Genomic DNA, 19,522 nt, shown 5'->3' on the forward strand with positions numbered 1-19,522 from the left:
CTTCCCCGCGTCTCCTAAACACCCTCCTAATTACCCCCCACTAAACCTAACAAACTCCTCCGCTGTGTCTACTCAGATCATTATTCATCACCGTGCCTTAATCTCCATCCAAGGGTGAGGCATAACACAAATAAAATTCCATGGCTTCCTCACCAAGCAGTCTTCACAAGCTTCCCAGTCCCTGCTGACGGGGAGCGGACCTATAACATAATGCTGATGCCACCATCAGGCTTGGCTGTAAGGATGGGGGATGCATCGTCTTAGGTCGGCGTCAGATATAACACTTTGCAGTTAGACCCAAAAGTCCACTGCTGTGCTCCTCCCGCCATAAAACCTTTTGCCACACATTTCACTTAAATCCTTCATTGCAAACACGAATTGTTTGGTTAAGTTCCATACAGGTCACCTCTGAGGAGTGATCAAGATATTGTTCACCTATAAACACTTTCTCCCGGCTCGGCCACTGTATCTCTTTCAATGCCACCATTGGTCTCCCACTAGAATCCTTCACCTGTTTCCATCTCAGCCCGCTAATCAGTGGCCAGTATCCGTGTCTAAGTTTCTACTGCTGCTTAATGGCCATTCTCAAAGGGATATTAAAGTTCTTTGAAAGGATTTTGTACCCTTCTCCTGATCTCTGTGTTTACATGACTTTATTTCTGATGTATTTTGAAAGCTCTAAGTCCTCCTGATTGCTTGAAATTTGCTACTACCTGAGGAACATTACAGAGCCAGACCCATTTATTCTGAAAGCATGTGAACCACTATTGCTGCGCCAAGACACGCTGGACATCCAAAGTCATCTAAGCATCTGAACTAATTGAAATTTTGCACAGCGGAGGGTGTGAATACGTTTGCAGTCAGCGTTATTTAGTCTCCGATAACATCATTCACCATAAAAGTGTTCAGTTTGAACATTAATATTTTGATTCAATGTTTTTGCATTAAACCAATACCTATACAGTGGGTACAGAAAGTCACCATTCAAAATGTTCTCCTTTTGTTCCCCTAAAGCCCAAAAATAAGACAAATTAAATCAGACTTTTTCCAGTTTTATTTACAAATTGTACCTTGCAACATCCAAGTGAAAAAAGAAAGCAAAACATCTGGGAAAAAAAAGATAAAAAAGTAGAATAACTGGGTTGGATAAGAGACCCACCCCTTGAGTTAAAACTTGGTGGTTAGCTTGAATTGCAGCCTTGAGTCTGTTTGGATACGTCTCTACCAACTTGAAATTAAATTCCAATCAAACCATGATCCGATTGACCCTTCACGCTCTGTGGTGGTGCTCATGAAGCATTTGGAGGTGCCATGCAGACCTTACAGAGCAATGATCCATGATCACTGCACTGAGGCACCAACACTCGGCACTCACCTGCTGTTCCAGAACTGCTTTTTTTTTAGAGAACATCACAGAGGAATAGTTCACTTCCTCAGACATTGAACAGGTGGGTGCTGTGTTGCTGCACGTCAAGAGAGCCTCAGTCAGCAAATCCTACTCCATCCTCAGCAGGTTTATGCACAGGTGTGGGAACCACCAGGAGGCCAAATTCAATATATTTGCCAGCAGCCATATCACCCTGCAACTCACCACTGGCAGCCCACTGAAGCTCAGCAGGTGTGAGCCTGGCCAGTATCTGGATGGGAGACCTCTTGGGAAAAACTGAGGTTGCTGCTGGAAGAGGTGTTAGTGGGACCAGCAGGGGGGGAACTCACCCTGTGGTCTGTGTGGGTCCTAATGCCCTCATACAGTATACTTTAGAAAAGCACCGTCCTCCGGAAGAGACGTAACACTGAGGTCCTGACTTGCTGTGGTTATTAAAGATCTCAGGGTGTTTTTTGAAAAGAGGAAGTGCTACCCCTGCAACCTGGCAAAATGTCTTTACCAATCATGGCCTCCTAATAATCCCCATCTGTGAACTGGCTTCATCACTCTGTTCTCCTCCTCACTGAGAGCTGGTGTGTGGTGAGAGTACTGGCGCATCATCCAGGTGGGGCTGCACACTGGTGGTGGTGGAGGGGATCCCCATTACCTGTAAAGCGCGTTGAGTGGAGTGTCCAGAAAAGTACTATATACAGTACATAGTTTAATATTAAACAACACCCAACACTATTGGAAAGGAGTGAATACTTTTGCAAGGCACCGAATGAATGTAAATAATAGGACAATGTTTCTATAATATGCACAAAAAATCTTTGATAAAAGCATATTGTAGGATGAAATTAGATTGCAGAGTCCAGGACACCAGTGTGTCTATGCAGAGAGGGCTGCAGTACCTTCACACATAGAGAGTCTATGGAGGGACTCTCAGGGCTTCAGCTGCACAGATCCAGGGCAGTTTGTCAGTGCACTCATGGTTTTTCCAGTTATTGAGGGTACTGACACCAGCTTCAGCAGCCACACAGGACCGTCTCTGTTCGCCATTGTAAGGTTGTCCAGGTTTCCAATAAACGTACCTAAAACAGAGCATCATGACCTTGTCATGAACACAGCCACAGAGTCAATTAGCTTCAGAGCCAATGCACAAGATCACCAAGAGGAAAGCAACCTGCTCTCTACGCTATGAGCTTTACTTCACAGCTGCGGGCAGTGTTAATACATCAAAGAATGTCACTCTACAGCCCCAGCAGAGAACAATTGAACACCTGAATAAAATCAGCACTGTACAGTACAGTGTCCTCACCTCTGCAGCCGGTTTTCATTAACCCAGCGCCAACCTCTCTTCTTGCAAACATTTCTCAGCCCAATCCAGAAATCTTTCTTTGACTTTTTCACCATCTTCCAGATGAAGGCCTGAACCACAACAAAAAGGCAGTCAGTACAGGGCAGAATGGCCACGTCTCTCTATGGGTCCGTCAGTGTCTGTAACTTGTAAGTGCAGATCAGTGTCTGTGCAGTTATTCAGTTGGGAAAAGGCAACATCTTGCTCTCTATGCTCTCTCTATTTGGGCATCATAGCCCATGTCTCTATTGCCCCAGTTCCTATAGTGTGGGAAGAACACAGACAGAGGCTTATGCAGAATTTTGAACTGCTCTTCAAATCACTTGTGGATGATTTCATGCACACAAAGCCTTGGACTGCAGGTCATATTTAATATTATGTTTTGCCATCAGTAGTAGCACTACTACTAAATTCCTGACACAGTAAATGTATTTCAACAGGGAGCCATTTTATGTTAATATTTACTTTAACTTACAAAACCTAATGTGACGGTGTTGAAGAGCTGACAGCTTGAAAAGACACTAAATCAACATGCGCCGCATGACTAAACTAACAAACTAATAGCAAAATCATTAATATCATCCTTTACAACTGTTTGAATAAACTGAGCACCAGAGTGAATTCCAATAGGTTCTTTACATGCTGTGATGTCAGCATCTCAGTGAGGTTCTCAAGAGATCACTGGGGTCAGGACATAGCAAACAGGCCAGCTGTGTCTCAGAGCTCTGAGAGGAAGATCTGGTGCCCGATAAACTAGGGCAACAGATACTGCCGGGGGTTGTGCTGTTAAATCACAGGGCAGTGAGACCCGAGCCTCAAAGACTGTGTCTTATCTATCAGAGTCTGTGTCTCCAGGTGGTACAGTGGTATTGGAGTGTATTATCACGAAACCTACTGAAGCTCACGGTGTGTTGCACTGGCTCCTGTCAGTCCAGTGGAACTGTGAGGTGACACTAAATCTTACCTGTTCCTGCACACTGCCGATAATCACCAGCCGTACCCCCATTGAGCTGCAGTAAGAACGGCTGTTTACCCAGTTCATTGTCTCAGAGGAAAAGAAGTAACATTTCTCATTGTGCTGCAGCCAGTTCTTTGGACAGGGAGAACAGCGTCTCACTGCAGGGTGACAGACAAATCCTATTATACATTGACAGACACACTGTACCCACCATATATTCTACTATATACACAGATCATCCTACTACACACTGATACACTTAATAACACTGCTGTACTCAATAACAATGCTGTACAAACTACTGTAACTATCCTGTTATAGACTGATAGACATACTGCACTTGACACCATGACTAGGTTCATTGAAATATATTGTGTCTTTCTTTTTTTCACCACCGCCAATATCCTTTTGTTTATCCACTGCTTTGACACTGAGACAGGGATGCCGTCGCTTGGAGTGAATGACCACAACTCTCCAAATGACTCTTTCACCTGCCACTGTATTGAATTTACATCATGTGACTTGCATTCTGAAACTGATCTCTCAATTGAAATTATTTTTGTTCTGAATAGAAAAGCAGGATTATTTTCAGATCCCATAGGCTTGGCATTATAGTCCATATATTATCTTAACTTTTATTTACATTAACACCAACATTAATATACGCATATATGATTTATCTCTCTTTAAGTATTAATCATACTCACTCTGTGTCTCACTGTTAACAGGACAGTACTCCAGTATAACAGGGAAGCTGTCTGAAAATGCCTGTAGAATTTTGTTCAGCTCTATGGCTTTTGAACCAATACTATTTTCCCCCTCCTTGAATTCCTTATTGAAAGCAGCCAGATTGCTGTGGTTCACTGTGTGCTGAACCAGTGTATCACTCAACAGGTCAGTAGCACTGACACTGTGAGAGAATACGTTATCTGCATGGAGAAGATAAATGTCATGAACCTCAAAGACTTACACACATGGACAGACACACACGTACACTCTTTTCCTGGCTTTTGGTTCTAAACACAAACATAAGACATGAATCAGAGAGCTGTGAGTTGATTTCCCACACCTGGAAGAATCACAACAGCTTCCAGTCCACTGTGTCCTTACTAAAACACACAAAACGATGATCCTCCCAGAATTCAAATAAAATTATTTGCATAGATGAATTTAAGAAAGACTCTGGAAAAGTGGAAAAGTGAGTGGAAGAGTGCTACTGATCTAGGGATATTCTCCAACATTGATCAGCATCCTTATGCAGTGATCCTCTCAACTCCTAAAGGGAATGTAGATGTTAATGGTTTCACAGAGCCCGTTAAAATCCGGACAGGAGGCAAATGTCCAGGAGGCAAGTGTGTGTTGTTGCCTTGACTCTGTGTTCAGTATTTCCGGGTGTCCTATCCATTTGTCAGAACACCCCCAAAGGAGTGGAAGCACCCAACCTTTTGTACGGTAAGTTGTTCAATCTCCAGCAGCTCTGGCTCAAAACTTACACCACCTTGCCATCAGTCACTGAACCACAGGACACTGATGATGCTGCAGTACGTGTTTTGACAGAAATGGATCTCCAGACGCTTTTCAACATATTAATTGAGGCAACATGAGTGGATGGGACTTAGACCCAATATCCAGAAAACTGGAAATCGAGTTGGCAATGCACAGATTCCAAAATCATCTTCATAATAAGTGTGTGAAGAATGGAGGGCACTTCTCAGACTTCTCTAGATATCTGTAACAGAAGTCTAATACTGATCCAGACAACCAGCATTTGCAGGAAGTCTGCAAGTGGAGCCTTTGGCCACTTGAGGAAGCGGGTTTGAGGATTCAATTCAATGTCTCAATCGAAACATCTAAACAGAAACCAAACTGATGGTCATGCTTTGGTCTCCATTCCCACTTTAATCTTCAAGGCACAAATGGACAAAACCCAGGAGATATTTGAAAGACCTGGCGACCTCCTTTTCCACCTAATCCATCAGGAACGAGTTTACGTTTCAACAGAACAGACATTTCAATGATGTGGTGAAAGCAAACCAACAAATGCAACAGCTCCTGGGAGAGGTAGCCCCTTGACCGAATCAGACAGGGGAATAAAGTGTCCGAAAGTGAGACCAGCAGCTTTGAAACTCAAGGAATCACATGGAGACTCATTTCCTGTCGTTCAATGCTTCGTGTCCTGCGTTACCATGTGCACGCTGATACAAGCAACCCTTCGGTTTGATTGTGCGCTATACTCACAGTAGACACTCAGGGCTATGATGACAGTCAGCAAGACAGCACACATCAGCCCCAGACATGTGGTGGGTAGTCTGTAAGGACGTGGTCTGACGTCTGATTCCACCGCACCTAGTGGAAAACAACACATCACGTTACACTGTTACACTCTTAGAGATCCACAGGTATAGCGACAGGAGTTCAGCACTTATCTCAGGATAAGTTGCAGGGACTTGACGCCTAAAGGTATTGTAGAGGTACCAGAATTGCTATATACTAACATTCTACTCAGGGGGGACTTAAAAAGTGTTAGATTGTAATGTTTGACAAATGGAGTTAAGGGACTTGATGAAGTGTCAACAGTTACGCTCCCTTCTGCATTCACACAGTAAAAATCATTCTAGTATATAACTTAATAGTAAAGTTTTAAAAAATTTATATATTTTTTTTGCCTCGAACAAACAGCTTCATGCCTTTTTGTGTAGAGCACACAAAACCACAGGTCCAAGGCCACTGTTCATCACCTCAGGCAAGATCCACCAATGGGGTGGATATGCAGTGTGAGAATCAGAACCAAACCTAGCCTCCTAACCATTCACTAACTTGAAACATTGTACTTTAAAAGCAAGAACCAAACTCATTTTCATCGGTTAACTCACTGGCTCCTCAGTTCTCTCCAAATGACTTTTCCAATCACATGACTTAAACCTTTCTCCAAGTTGCCAGGACAAAAGAGTTAGTAAGTACACAATTCTATCTAGGTTTTTCACTTAATTTCATTTTGCAAATGAACCAAGTTCCCCTACTTCTTGAGCTGGATTCCAAGAAGACAGCTACATGCAGACTGTTTCTAGTATTTAAAGACCAAAGTTCAAAAAGACACTAACTATTGAAGCTCCAGAAACACTAGGCAAAGCTCTCATTTTTGTCTCATCAAGGATGCTTGGCCAATGGATCTTTGAGTATAAAACGTCTTTATTTACATTACAATCTAGAGAGTTTTAACTATTATTACATACATGTTTAGTTCACAATAGTAAATGCATCTTGTTTCTGAAAATATAAGTGTGATGTAATTATGTAAGACTGTTAAAACATAGGGGGTAGACCATAAGTTATAGTCAGTGTTTTAACTCTGAAGTTATTAACTCTTCTAGTAAGCTACGAGTGGAAGATTATCCAATCGTTTCAAAGCAGATCATTTCACAGATATATTACATAAATTGTACATTGCATAGTATATTTAGAATCCATGTGTGAGACTGTAAATTATGTTTGATTGATTCTTTAAAGTCATCAAGGTCAAAGTACTCTCGCAATTTACCGTTACAATTTTTGGATTGTTACAGTAAACCAAAACTCTCACGACACTACAGGCTTTTTGTTTTCATAAATGTGACCCGAAGAACACTTGATTCAAATGTTAACCGTATTAAAATACTTTTAACTCAGCTAAATGTATCAGAAATGATTATTAAGTATGAGTATTGCAAATTTTCATCACTAGTGTTTTATCTCTGGTGATAGGACAGGACATGACAGAGAACTGAATGACTGAATAAAGGAAGGAACACTCTTCCCTTACTCTCTTCCTGAAAAACCACAATAGCAAAATTACCAAAGCACATTTATATTAGAGTTGGAGCACATAGAGAAGGAGACAACAATGGAGGGGCTTTTGTTACACATTAAATTGTACAGTAGGAAAAGGCTGTACTTGCATATTTGTCTGAAGCAAGAATGCCTTCAGTGATCTGAGCGTCTATAGTCTAGGAATGCTGTTTACAATTCCATTGTTTTGCTGTTAAATCACATTCCATGTAACTATTAACTATATTTTATACTTTCCCTTGTTGAATTAATGCTAATTTTGTTGTATTTGCCGTTTTTAAGAGTGAAATCTGCAGGTGATGTCATTGATGAGGGCAATAGGAGTCTAATCCCCTATTTCCCATATTCTGTACTCAAATATTTACCAACCATGAAGTTTTCAGGAACATAACCTCCAGGTTGGATGAAAGAACCCTGTATTTTTTTTTTCTGTCAGCAGAAATACTGTTTTTTTTATAGCAGATCTCCTAAAACCATGAACAGAAAATGCTCAGGAAATATTGATATCAACTCATCCCTTCAAAGCTGGCTCATTGACTAGGAGGATTATGTTTTAGCCCCACATCTAGTGCAGTCCAGAATGCAGATAATTTTTCACCAATATGAAGGCATCATTTTAGCATAAACCTATTCACTGTAAGGCACCTACAGTATCACTCTGTCTGTACTCACCTGTTTGCTGGGATTCCGGGTTCCTGTGCACAGTCTTACCTATGTCTATGGTGTCGTACACATTCTCTTTTGGATAGACGAGATCAGTGTAAAAACCTTCTGACTCCATAGCCTGAGTTGTATGTAGTCACTTGGCCAAACTCAAGAGCCTGAACCACTACATCACTGGGCAGGAAGTCTGTGAAGTGTGATAATATTGGGTCCTGAAAGAGGAATATCAAGCTGCCCTGTGTTCACAGGCAGCTAGGAAAGCTTGTATAGGGTTATGTTTATTTTTCCAGTTTTTTAATGTAGTTTAATTAATATTGTATTTCATTCATATAGGCATTAAAGGAGGGAGCATTATTTTTTTTTGTGAATATGATATCTACACAGTACTTATACTTACTTACTCTACACGCATAACATAATATAAAATTCTAACATTCACCTTTGAATGCTTAAAGAAAAGGTTTTGCTGGTCTATCCAAAACAACATTGTATATACAATATACAGGTGACAAATAGATGTGATAGAGTTTCTTTTCCAGCCTTATAGAACACACATAAATCATTTTGCTCATGCTTAAATCTAGAAGGTATTAGTTTACCAGGACAAAACCTATGAACAATGTTATGTCTCTAATCTTATTGGTATGGTAATGTCTGTCAGGGGTTGCAGTAAATATGTGTAACACTGCTCTCCAGAAGAAATACAGGGAGGTTACACAAATTCCTGATGTGGTCATTACCGCATTTTTATGTTTTATTTCCACACCATCCAAGAACAGATAAACAGCGTCAGGAAAGTTAACGCTGACAGAGTTAAAAATACCTTTGGGCAAACTCCCCTCTTTCTCAGGGAGAGCATCAAAGACTATGGCATATTCCCAAAGGGTAACTGGAATCTGCAATCTATCAAAAAAACAATTGGTGTACATCAACAATCTACCCTCTTTGTTTGACAATTGTCCCACCAACCAAATCTTACTATCATACCATGTCTGAAAGAATATACTTTTATTTTGGTATTGAATGTCTTTGTTATTCCATATTCAGTATATATGTGGTGAGGAATTATGTTTAAATATAAGTTTAGTTTTTGACGTTCTCCCACTGTTTGCTTGAGGTTTTGCCAGGAGAACTCGAAGGAGCCTTGATTCAAGTAGAATTAGCCTTGAATTAGGGCCACTTGAATGAGTCTTGGCTAATCAGATTGAAAATAGTTATAGAGTAAGAGTGGTGGGAATCTGGTTGCTGATTTACTGAGAGAGAATAGGGAGTAAGCTTGATAGCACAGGGAGTTCCCCGAAGTAGAACATTATGCTGTCACATATTTGTTTCTGTCACAACGCTGTCCTCAGTAATCTTAATACCTCCAGTCTAGGAGCACTCTTCACCATTCTGAGGCACAAAGGGAGTGTCATTTGAAATTAACTTTCTAAAGCGAAGGTTGCTCTCCAACTGCGGAACCCACTCACACATGGTGTCGATAGTGGGTCCCAGCCTTTCCAATTTCAAGAAACCCTCAGTCGCGCATGAGCGCCAGTCCTCCCAACTGTCGAAAACCTTTGCTGACACCATCTACGTACTGGACAACAATCTTCCCAACCGTGAGAAGCCTTTGCTCTTGCACAGCTCCTCCGATGGAAACTTAAAAAGGTTCTCCACCAGCTCCTGGCTCTGTGTTGCAGTTTTGTTTGACTCACACATATATCTCACTCTCCTATGTCTCTCCTCCTAGCTGGGAGAGTAATTGCACATATGACACAGTGTGCAAGAGATTTCAGCCCACTCTAAAGTCAGTTCAAATCTTTTTCTACATCTCACAGACTAAAGTAAATCCACAGTCCATGTGAATGCTTATAATATTTTCGGAATTTCAATGGTTCAATTATAGTTCATGTCACTGAATGTGTCAATTTTAAGGGAGAAATCTGCCAGGGATATCAGCCTTTGTTGAGTGTAACATGGACAGGGGAGAGTCTAACATCCTATTTCCCTGAAGAAATGAATTTACCAACCATAAGGTTTTGAGGAATGTGACCTCCAGCGTTGACAAAAGAAACCTGGGTTTTTTTTTCTTCCTGTCAGTGGCACTTCTGTCATTTTTACAACCTATCATGTTAAACCATGAAGCAAATACTCAGGGAATATTGAGAAGTTAATTAATCCCTTCCAAGCAGGCTCACTGGCTGAGAAGTCTGTAGACCTCAAGAGCACCAGCTACGTAGATATGTTAATGTTAAGGAGGATAAGTTGTAAGCCCCAACTTTAGTGCAGTCCACCAGCACCGAGCAAGACTGCTAATCTTACCACCAACATATTGTAACGCAACGGGGGCTCAGGCGGGCGCCCTTGCCGCATCTGGTCGGCCCCATCCCGACTGGAGGCTCGAACCCGGGACTTCCGCGTCTCTCTGCAGCGACCTAGCCCCGTGAGCTAAAGAGAGATCTCTCCACAGCCCAGTAGCTGTGGTCCTGCTATCACAGGGAAGGGCGGTGACGTCACCCGCTCTGGTACGCCGGCTCTTACACACACTGCTTGTCGGCCGTAAGCGTTACAATATTCTGAGCTACAACCAGCACCTCATGGTATTAACAAAAGCTGCAAATGAGTCCAGAATGCACTGAATGTTCCCCCCAAATGACGGCAGCATTTTACAGCAGACTATTCACTGCAGAGCACCTATCTATCGTTATGTACTCACTTGTTTGCTGGGCTCCTGGGTACCTGTTCACAGTCGTGCCTATGGTGCTGTACGCATTCTCATCTGGATCGTCGAGTCCAGTGTAAAAAGCTTCCGCGTCATAGTCGAAGTTGCGTTGGAACTCAGCCGAGCTCAAGAGCACTGGGCAGTAAGTCTACAAAAGTGTGTTAATGTGGCCTACACATATAAAAAAGAGAAAGCTGCCCCCTGTTCACAGGAAGTTGGACAAGAATGTGTAGGGTGGAGGCGTTTAGAAGTGTGAATCTAGGAACATGTTTCACGATCATGGGTACAGTACATGTTGGCGTGTGTGAACAGTATGTAGTAAGCACGTTTGGGTGAGTAAAATCATGTCATGACAAAGTCTGGTATCGAGAATGAGAACTAACAATTGTTTCATGGGCACGTTTCCAGCTCAGTACCCAGAGCATATTCCTACGGTTTTCTTCTGTCCTCTCTTATCAGGATGAGAATCGGGATGTCTGGCCTCCAGAAGAAATAAATGGAAACTGTGGAGTGGTATTCACATGTGACAATCCCAGCAAGTACAAAAATCAGTACGTTTCTGGGAAACCTGCTGTGTGCAATTCATTTCAGTTTTTAGAAAGGTGTGTAAAGGTTCCAGAATTAGCCAATAAAAACCTCACACCTAAAAAAGCCTTTGACCATCATAAGCAGTTACCACAGGGTTTCCTTATCCAATATAATCAAGTCCTTCTTTCTTCCCAGTTTTGGAAATGCAGGCCACAATATCCTTTGCAGTGGAAATTCCTAAAGCCGCAATTCAAGGGCTAAGATGGAAAAAATAGGGGCGCCCTCCTGTGGCTCAAAGTGGAAATAACCAGCCATCTTCCCACAATGATATTGGTTGCGTTTTATATAGTTACAATTGAATCAGGCATAGGACATGGTGCATTCTGTTATAGGATTGATAATAAATACTAAAACATTAGCTTAGTAATTTGATCCAAACATGATTACAATTTTCAATTAAACTTTTTCATAGTATAGTTTTGCTTTCCCTTTCTGTCATGACAGAATTGGGTAATTCGCAAGCTAATTGGGCATGGAATACATTGGACTAGACGAATGATTAAGACGTGAATTCATTGGAAAGTTACAAATAGTTTCAAAACAGCCATGACCCCCCTACTGTAAGCTACAGAGCACCGTGTACATTTGAACTATTTAATGACAAAAAAAAACATTATACAGCACCTATACTGCTACCATTATTGAAATGAATTGAACCTGAAGTGCAATACCAGAAGTATTTGTGCCTGAACCAGCAGTCGGTTCCACAAAGCTATGATAATCAATTGATGACTGAAAACACAGGCAGATTTCAGGACAAAATGAATTGGCGAACGCCAGTATGTGTCTATGCAGACAGTACTGCAGTGATTTCACACATAGCAAGAGACTCAGGGCTTCAGCCTCACAGATGCAGGGCAATTTCTCACCGCAGTCACAGTCATTCCAGTTATTGGGGGTATGGACATCTTCAGCAGCCACACAGTACTGGTTAGCATAAGCACTGTTAGGCTGGCCAGTTTTCCCAGTAAGCATACCTGAAACAGAGCATCATGACTTCATCATAAACACAGCCAGTCAGCTTGAGAGAAAACACTCTTGAACTCCATCTATCTCACTATCTCACTCCTGCTCCTGGATGAGCTCGTACTGACTGAACTGAACCGGTTATGACTTCTTTGGCCTCAATTCCATTGAGTCTTTACTCAATGAGGAGTTTGAGCTCTCTGTACGATTGCCAGGATGGAGGCTTTCCAGGCCATCAATTAGAAACAATAGTCTTGGAGGAATCAGTGAATGATTCCCTCGATTTAAGATCCAACTAAATTGAGTCCATTAAGAGTTTGAGCTCTCTGTATAATCCACAGGATTGCAGGTCTCCAGCAAGATCAGCAATGAGGAAAGAAAAAAAAAACTTGTGATCTGTGGTTTGTTCGGTGTATTCAAGAGAAATCTGATCTCAAATTCCTATGAATCTCTTTTGTTTTTAGTTTCCTTTCTCTTCGTTTCTATATTTCTTGTATTTTAAGACATGTATCACATACTCAGATCTTTCAACTAACTCGCCTAAACTCTGCAACCGTCCCTTCTCAAATTCCTAGGAAAATACAGATCATCTGTGTACGTCTGGAATTCCCACGTGAGTTATTCACATACCAGAACACGCACGTGGAAATTCCTCCTGCCGCAATCACAGGGTTGCGATTAAAAAAACAATTACGGCCGCCCTCTAGTGGCGTTAAGTGGAAGTACCGGCCAAAATTGTGTTACTTCAATAGGGTGCAATTCATTCTGTTTTTGTTCCTGTTTCATCAGGGGAATGAAATGTGCTCCCCTTCTAAAACAAAAGTCTTAAAAAGTCCTGCCTTGAGGCCTAGGGCCCGGGATAGATTCTGGGTTTATAAGTTTTCTTTCAGGATTACACAGCTTCCTCGTCTTGGACAGTTAACTACCTGGCAAACCAAGTGTGTAGTCCTCCACAGGGGAAGAATGACACGCACCTGCTGTAATTGTCCTGATGATGGCAGAGACACCCCACTGATGTCACTGCAGTCCTTCGGGGTGCTGGCACGTCTCAGGAGTCTCTGTGGGTGCCTCCTGTTAACCTGCTCAATATTTGTGTGCGTCAGCAGTGAAACTGCATGTTGATTGGTGGAGGGCTGAGCAGGAATAACGGTTACTCAGGGTCACAGGTCATAGTGAAAGTAGTAGCTAAGGGGTTCGGAGTTACAGATGAAATAAAGAGCTTGTTCAAGTGTCACATCGTCGTCCTGGGTTGTTAATTTCTACACTATACGTGTACGAGAAACAAGACCGCGTCTGCTCTCTTATCGCCCCCCCGTCACAGCTGTCTGGTGATGTACCAGGGGCTCCCTGCTACAGGTGATCAACCTGCTTTCTGCTATAAGCCTCAATGCTGCAGCTCCTGTATTCCAGTCTCAAGTGTTAATCACCTCAATCAAGGCCACTCACACTTAAGAGCACTTTCAACAGGCGAAGAACTGAAGACTGCACTGTGCCCTCGCCCTTTGCTCAGTGGGCTTTCATTAACCATGTGCCAGCTTCTGCTTCTGTCCACATCTCTCAGTCCAATCCAGACAGGAGACCCTGAATTTCTCACTTTGCTCCAGATGAACAAGCCTCCACATCTGAAACGTTGTGTTTCTTTTCTTTCTTCAGTGCGGAATTAACCTTTACTTGTTCCTTTGCATCTTTTGAGGAGTCTGATTTTCTCCATTACATTAGCACAGAAAGCAACCATGGGAACAACATTTAGCCGATAACCAGTGTCGGGGAGATGCCTGTTTTCAGCTGCTGAAAACCCCAAAATGGATCATAGTTCAGATGAATGGCTTAAACAAGCATTCGACAAGAAACCTTTAGATAAAAATGGCTTTATTACAGTAATCTGTGCGCATTAAAAACAAATGTCAGAAAGGGGAAAGCTTTCTACTGCCGCAGTGCCTGGTACATGGTCTGCAACTCTCCAATTACATCATTCAGGACTGGACTCAAACAAAATCCAGCAGACTATTTTTTTGCTGTTTTTTTTAATTTTCCATTTTTATTATCTCAGGTCCAAAAAAAAAACATCAGAAGCATTAACAATAATAATAATAATAATAATAATAATAAGGAACATAAACATAAAAAAAAATACAATTAAGAAAAAATAAAATTATTTTTCTTTCCCCGATCAGCCAATAGAAACGCTCCTCTTGGAAATGAGGGGCGTGGTCTTGCGGGGCTGGTGGGGGCGTGGCGTTTTCATCCAGGAGCCAATCAGGAATGTAGAAGGGGGGGTCCAGGGGGTGGCGGCTGGAGCTCCAAAGCCAAGCCAGAGCAGGAGAGAAACACTACTGCTGAGCTACCTGCGAGTGAACAGAGACAGGGAGGCAAAGTTAAAGCCGTGCACACAGTGTAACTAGTACTTTTACACTGTATGAACTACACCCTCGTCTACAGGGTGCAAAACAAGTACAGATCAGGGGTGTACTCCATGAGGAGAGAGCTATATGTGTGAGAAAGCACTTTGTAGAAGCCTCAAGTTTTTTCTTGTATCTCTTCCCTGCAATATTAGATGTGAATTGTACTAGAATAATTTAGGCCCACGAGACATGCTGAAAGCACCAAATCCATCCATTAGTTTGTGTAGAATCCCTCATACAGTTCTTGGGCTGCTTTTAACATCACTTTATTAGTCACATACAATTTCTTGCATTAGGAATTTGTCTTTTTGCATACCCCAGCTTGCTCTCCATGAGACACACAGACAGGGAGAGAAACTGGGGGGCAGAGCGCAGGGTCAGCTATTGTACAGTGCCCCTGGAGCAGCTGGGGTTAAGGGCCTTGCTCAGGGGCCCAACGGAGTAGGATTCCTCTGCCGGCTGTGGGATTTGAACCGGCAACCCTCCAGCCACAGGAGCAGATCTTGAGCCACTGGAGTAACAGTATGGAACGAGCAGCTTCCTGAAGCAGCCAATCAACATACCCAGAATGTTTGGGGATGACAAATACATAAAACTCACGTGATCTCAGAGAAACGGTGCAAACTCCACACATGCTACCAGTGTAGTAAGCATATACAATATGTACAGTATGCAGACAATGTATCTAACTATATAAAGAGTGAATAATACACAGAGAGCACACTATAAATGCTCTGTACACACTGTATATGAGGCATCTTAAACAACTCCCAGAGGGCCTAGAATCTACGGCTTTTATTCCAACCTGACCAGTCAGATTAGATATTAATCTCTTTTACTAGACATATTAAAACAATTTTTTACATGATTTTCTTGAGCTCTTTTAAAGCTGATTACTCATCGTTAAACAGATACAGTTGCCTATAAAAACGACTCAAGAGCATTTCAAATTTGCAATTAAATAACTAGAGCAGCGTCGTACCAGAGTTCAGGTGGAACACAAACCTTGATATACAGGGCCCTGAAGTACAGTGAAAAGGCAGACAGTACACACCACCACTGCTTACCTGCTGCGTCTGTGTCTCTGTGCCTCTGCTGGCCAATCGGCTCAGGATATTCCTCTCTGACATCTGCAGTCTCACGGCAACCGGGGGTATCCGGGCGATGGTTGCCGGGAGACGAGTGACATCAGCCTTCATGTCGCTGAGCAACTCCTCCAACTGTTTCAACACTGCGAGGAAGAGGGGGGGGAACGGTCGTTAACGCAGAGGGAACGGCAGAACGCGGCCAGGCATGAGTGAGGAGACCCTCACTACACACCCATCTCTTACACCCCAGCTCTTGCGCAGCACAGTGTCAGCTGAACCAGCAGACAATTTTAGTCCAGCGTGTTTTGTAGTCAGTCTTTAAAATGAGCAATTTCTAAAGGCCTGGAACAATTACACACCTTAAATTTGAAACATACTGTTTTCAAGCACCCTTTAAGATTTTTTTGACTCAATTTGACTAAGACACTCTGGATAAAGGAGCAGGGGTGTTACCCCAGTGTCCTGGCCAAATTTCCCATTGGCCCTTACCAATCATGGCCTCCTAGTAATCCCCATCTCTGAACTGGCTTCATCACTCTGCTCTCCTCCCCACTGAGAGCTGGTGTGGGGGGAGAGGACTGGAGCATCATCCAGGTGGGGCTGCACACTGGGCGTGGTAGTGGGATTCCCCATTATCAGTGAAGCGCTTTGATTGGGGTGTCCAGAGAAGTGCGATATAAGTGTACTAGTAAGTAATTTAACACGGTGGCCTTATTAATAACAAAAACACGTACCAAAGGTAAACACAGCCATGCAAAGTTAAATATGATCAATGAAACAGGAGACATGTTCAATTAAGGAATTAAGAGATCACTGGCAAGAAAAGGCAGAATATCCTTCCGCCCTCACAGACCAGCGCTCTTCGCTTGCTTACATCACCGCTTAACGAGTTGTTCCTGTTCTTTTTGTTTTTAATAACAGTGACCTAAAAGAATACCGCAGCAAAAAGTGCACCAATCACAACCTGGAGCGGTCCCCCAAATTTCTCGTGCCGCCTGTTTCATCTCTTTGTGCACAGCACAGAGACCCCGGTGTGTGAGCCACCAGCTGGGATACCAGCCCAGTGATCTGGGCCGCCCAGGGGAGACCCAGGAAGCCTGTGCTCAGTTCCAGCGCCCTCACCCTTGTGCAGTACCGCGTTGGCAGGCTTGTTCCCAGACATGCTCTCTTTGGACAGGTGCTGGTGGCTCTCCGCCAGACACTCCACCTCGGAGAACCGCGTGTTCAGCGCCATGGAGGGGTGAGAGGGGTCCTCCGACATGTTCAGGTAGGCGGCCCTCCGCAGCTGCTCCTCGATCACCAGAGCCTGTTCCAAGAGCTGAGAGGGAGAAGAGGGGTTAATCCAGGGAGACTGGAGGGGTGTGTTAATCTAGACTGATTGGGCTCCACAGCCCTGAGAGACACTGGAGGAGTGTGTTAATCCAGAGCCCTGAGAGAGACACTGGAGGAGTGTGTTAATCTAGACTGACTGGGCTCCACAGCCCTGAGAGACACTGGAGGGGCATGTTAATCTAGACTGATTGGGCTCCACAGCCCTGAGAGACACTGGAGGAGTGTGTTAATCTAGACTGATTGGGCTCCACAGCCCTGAGAGACACTGGAGGAGTGTGTTAATCCAGAGCCCTGAGGGAGACCACAGGGGTGTGTTAATCCTGACTGACTTGACTCCAGAGTACTGTACTGAAAATGGAGGATGGACAAAGAAGGGGGAAATAGTCTAAACACCAATGATTGTGAGAGTCACGTAAAAGCTGCTAAACCTCGTGTAAAAGCCGATTCCCAGGCTTCTTTGGATCAGATTCTAAAATAATTTTTCTACTAACTGCCAGACAGACTAGATGGGTCAGATGGCCTCTTCTCAACAGTAAAAACAAAAACCCAACAAGTTACATCCATGCCATCTCTCACCTTGAACCGCCTGGCCAGGAACTTGTTCTTAATTTCCAGGAAGTTGCCCCTGTTCATCTCCCCCTTGAAGGGCTCGTTGAGGATGGCGTACTTCGGGTCGTTCTGGATGTCCTGCCAGCGCGCGTATCCGTGACTGGGGCGGAGCTCAGGAAAGGAACAGAGCGAAGCTCGGGGCCAGAGCTACGTGCAACACAGACCTGGGATCGATCACGGATCAAGACAGACTGGGCGACAGAGCGCTCAGTTCAAGTGGGGGGCAGGCCATTCTGATCCTGGGGTCTGCAGGTTCTCTAGGTCTCTTCAAAGAGCTGGAGCAGCCGCTGAATTAGACACCCTGAGATGCTAACGAGCTGACGTAGGTCATTAAAATGACAGCTGAAGCGAAATCTGGCTGACACTACAGTTCCCCCAGGACCTGGATTGGACTGTCCTGCTCTAGGGCCTATATTAGGGCCTGCGCTCATCTCCGTGTATTAGTTGTCTCTCTGGAGCAGACGTGGCCAATCCTGGTTCTGAAAGGCCAGTGTGCCTCCTAGAAAAGCTCTGTGGGTCTCTTTACAGCACCAGCACCCAAAGAGCTGGGAAACCTTATTCAATTGGGCCCAATAAAGCCTCTTAACGAGCCTGAGCTAAGTTAAGAGTCGGGCTGGAAGGAAAACCAGCACCGGAACGTCAGGACCAGGAGTGCCCACCCTCGATTCAGACCGGCGGGACACCGGGGGAGTGGGGAAGGATACTTGATGATGCCGGCCAGCAGCCAGTAGTCGTGGCGACGGTGCCAGATCTCGTAGGTCTTCTTGGTGACCGTGGCAGCTCTCTCCTCGTTCTGCCACAGCGAGTGGAGCTCTGAACGAGAAAGCAGGGGGGGGTTAACAAAGCAATGGCACCAACAAGCAAGTGATGAACCCCACCAGACCCGTTTAAGGGGAGCGAGGATGATGCCGACTCCATTATATAAAAAAGGATGACAGGCTGAATTATCATCAAGATACAAAAACACTGGAGTTTACGCATCGTTTGTCTTTCAAAAGGACTTAACACACGGGAGACCCACTTCAAACCCTAATACGCAGCAGATCAGGTGGAAAAGCGAGACGCTGCTGTGAACAAACGAAATGGGACGTTAAGGCAGGCTGTATTGCTCAAGCCCAAAGCGAAAGATAGCCAGGGCATGACTGTCTCTCTGGAATTAATGAAGGCGTCTCGCCCAAAGGACTGCTCCTACAGCACACTGTCGGGGGACGATGGCTTGGACCATTCTGAAGCAGAGAAAAGAGCGACACCGAGTGTAACACCACCCATGCCAAGTGAGTTTAGAAGTCTCTCGTCCCACCCCAGCCCCGCCCAGCCCTTGTCCGCCGAGATCCAGCTACAAGGTGACGCACAACTGCCGCCACCGACAGGAAGCGGGAAACGCCGCGCCGGTACCTGTGAATCCCCCGTCGGCGATGTTGAACATGAACCTCTGCTTCCCCGCCTTCTTCTTCTCCTCGCCGGGCTCCTTGGCGCTCTCGCCGTTCTGGAGCTTGGCCTCCCCGGCCTTCGCCCCCTCCTCCGCCGCGGCCTTGCCCTCCTTCTCGTCCCTGGGCTCTGGGGGGGAAGCCGGGAAAGGAGACGGGGCGAGAGGTGAGGCAGGGACGAACGAAACGAACCCGAGGGCGACTTGTAGAGCGTTTGACAACGGGCGCTTGCTAAGC

The 19,522-nt window shown here is 44.2% G+C and overlaps 2 protein-coding genes across 4 annotated transcripts in view; both read right to left on the bottom strand.

Annotated features, from left to right (window-relative positions):
- Nucleotides 1-1,036: 1,036 nt before the first annotated feature.
- On the bottom strand, nt 1,037-8,289 carry LOC102686993 (C-type lectin domain family 4 member E-like). The gene is made up of 6 exons (XM_015337916.2): nt 8,179-8,289; nt 5,920-6,027; nt 4,389-4,610; nt 3,688-3,839; nt 2,685-2,794; nt 1,037-2,457 (listed from the first exon to the last, which is right to left on the bottom strand). Exons 1-6 carry the CDS (start codon nt 8,285-8,287, stop codon nt 2,295-2,297), a joined length of 864 nt encoding a protein of 287 aa, XP_015193402.2. The 5' UTR covers nt 8,288-8,289; the 3' UTR covers nt 1,037-2,294.
- A 5,990-nt stretch (nt 8,290-14,279) lies between these two features.
- chd4b (chromodomain helicase DNA binding protein 4b) overlaps nt 14,280-19,522 on the bottom strand; it is a 32,423-nt gene continuing 27,180 nt past the window's right edge. For all 3 annotated transcript variants that reach the window (XM_069183100.1, XM_069183099.1, XM_069183098.1), the window contains exons 33-38: nt 19,254-19,415; nt 18,563-18,671; nt 17,826-17,958; nt 17,040-17,235; nt 15,897-16,060; nt 14,280-14,772 (exon numbers count right to left, since the gene is read on the bottom strand). In XM_069183100.1, coding sequence (XP_069039201.1) covers nt 14,758-14,772; nt 15,897-16,060; nt 17,040-17,235; nt 17,826-17,958; nt 18,563-18,671; nt 19,254-19,415 — 779 coding nt within the window. In that variant the 3' untranslated portion in view covers nt 14,280-14,757. The remainder of the gene's footprint in view (nt 14,773-15,896; nt 16,061-17,039; nt 17,236-17,825; nt 17,959-18,562; nt 18,672-19,253; nt 19,416-19,522) is intronic.

The sequence above is a fragment of the Lepisosteus oculatus genome, chromosome 23 (genome assembly GCF_040954835.1).
Source record: "Lepisosteus oculatus isolate fLepOcu1 chromosome 23, fLepOcu1.hap2, whole genome shotgun sequence".
Lineage (NCBI taxonomy): Eukaryota > Metazoa > Chordata > Actinopteri > Semionotiformes > Lepisosteidae > Lepisosteus > Lepisosteus oculatus.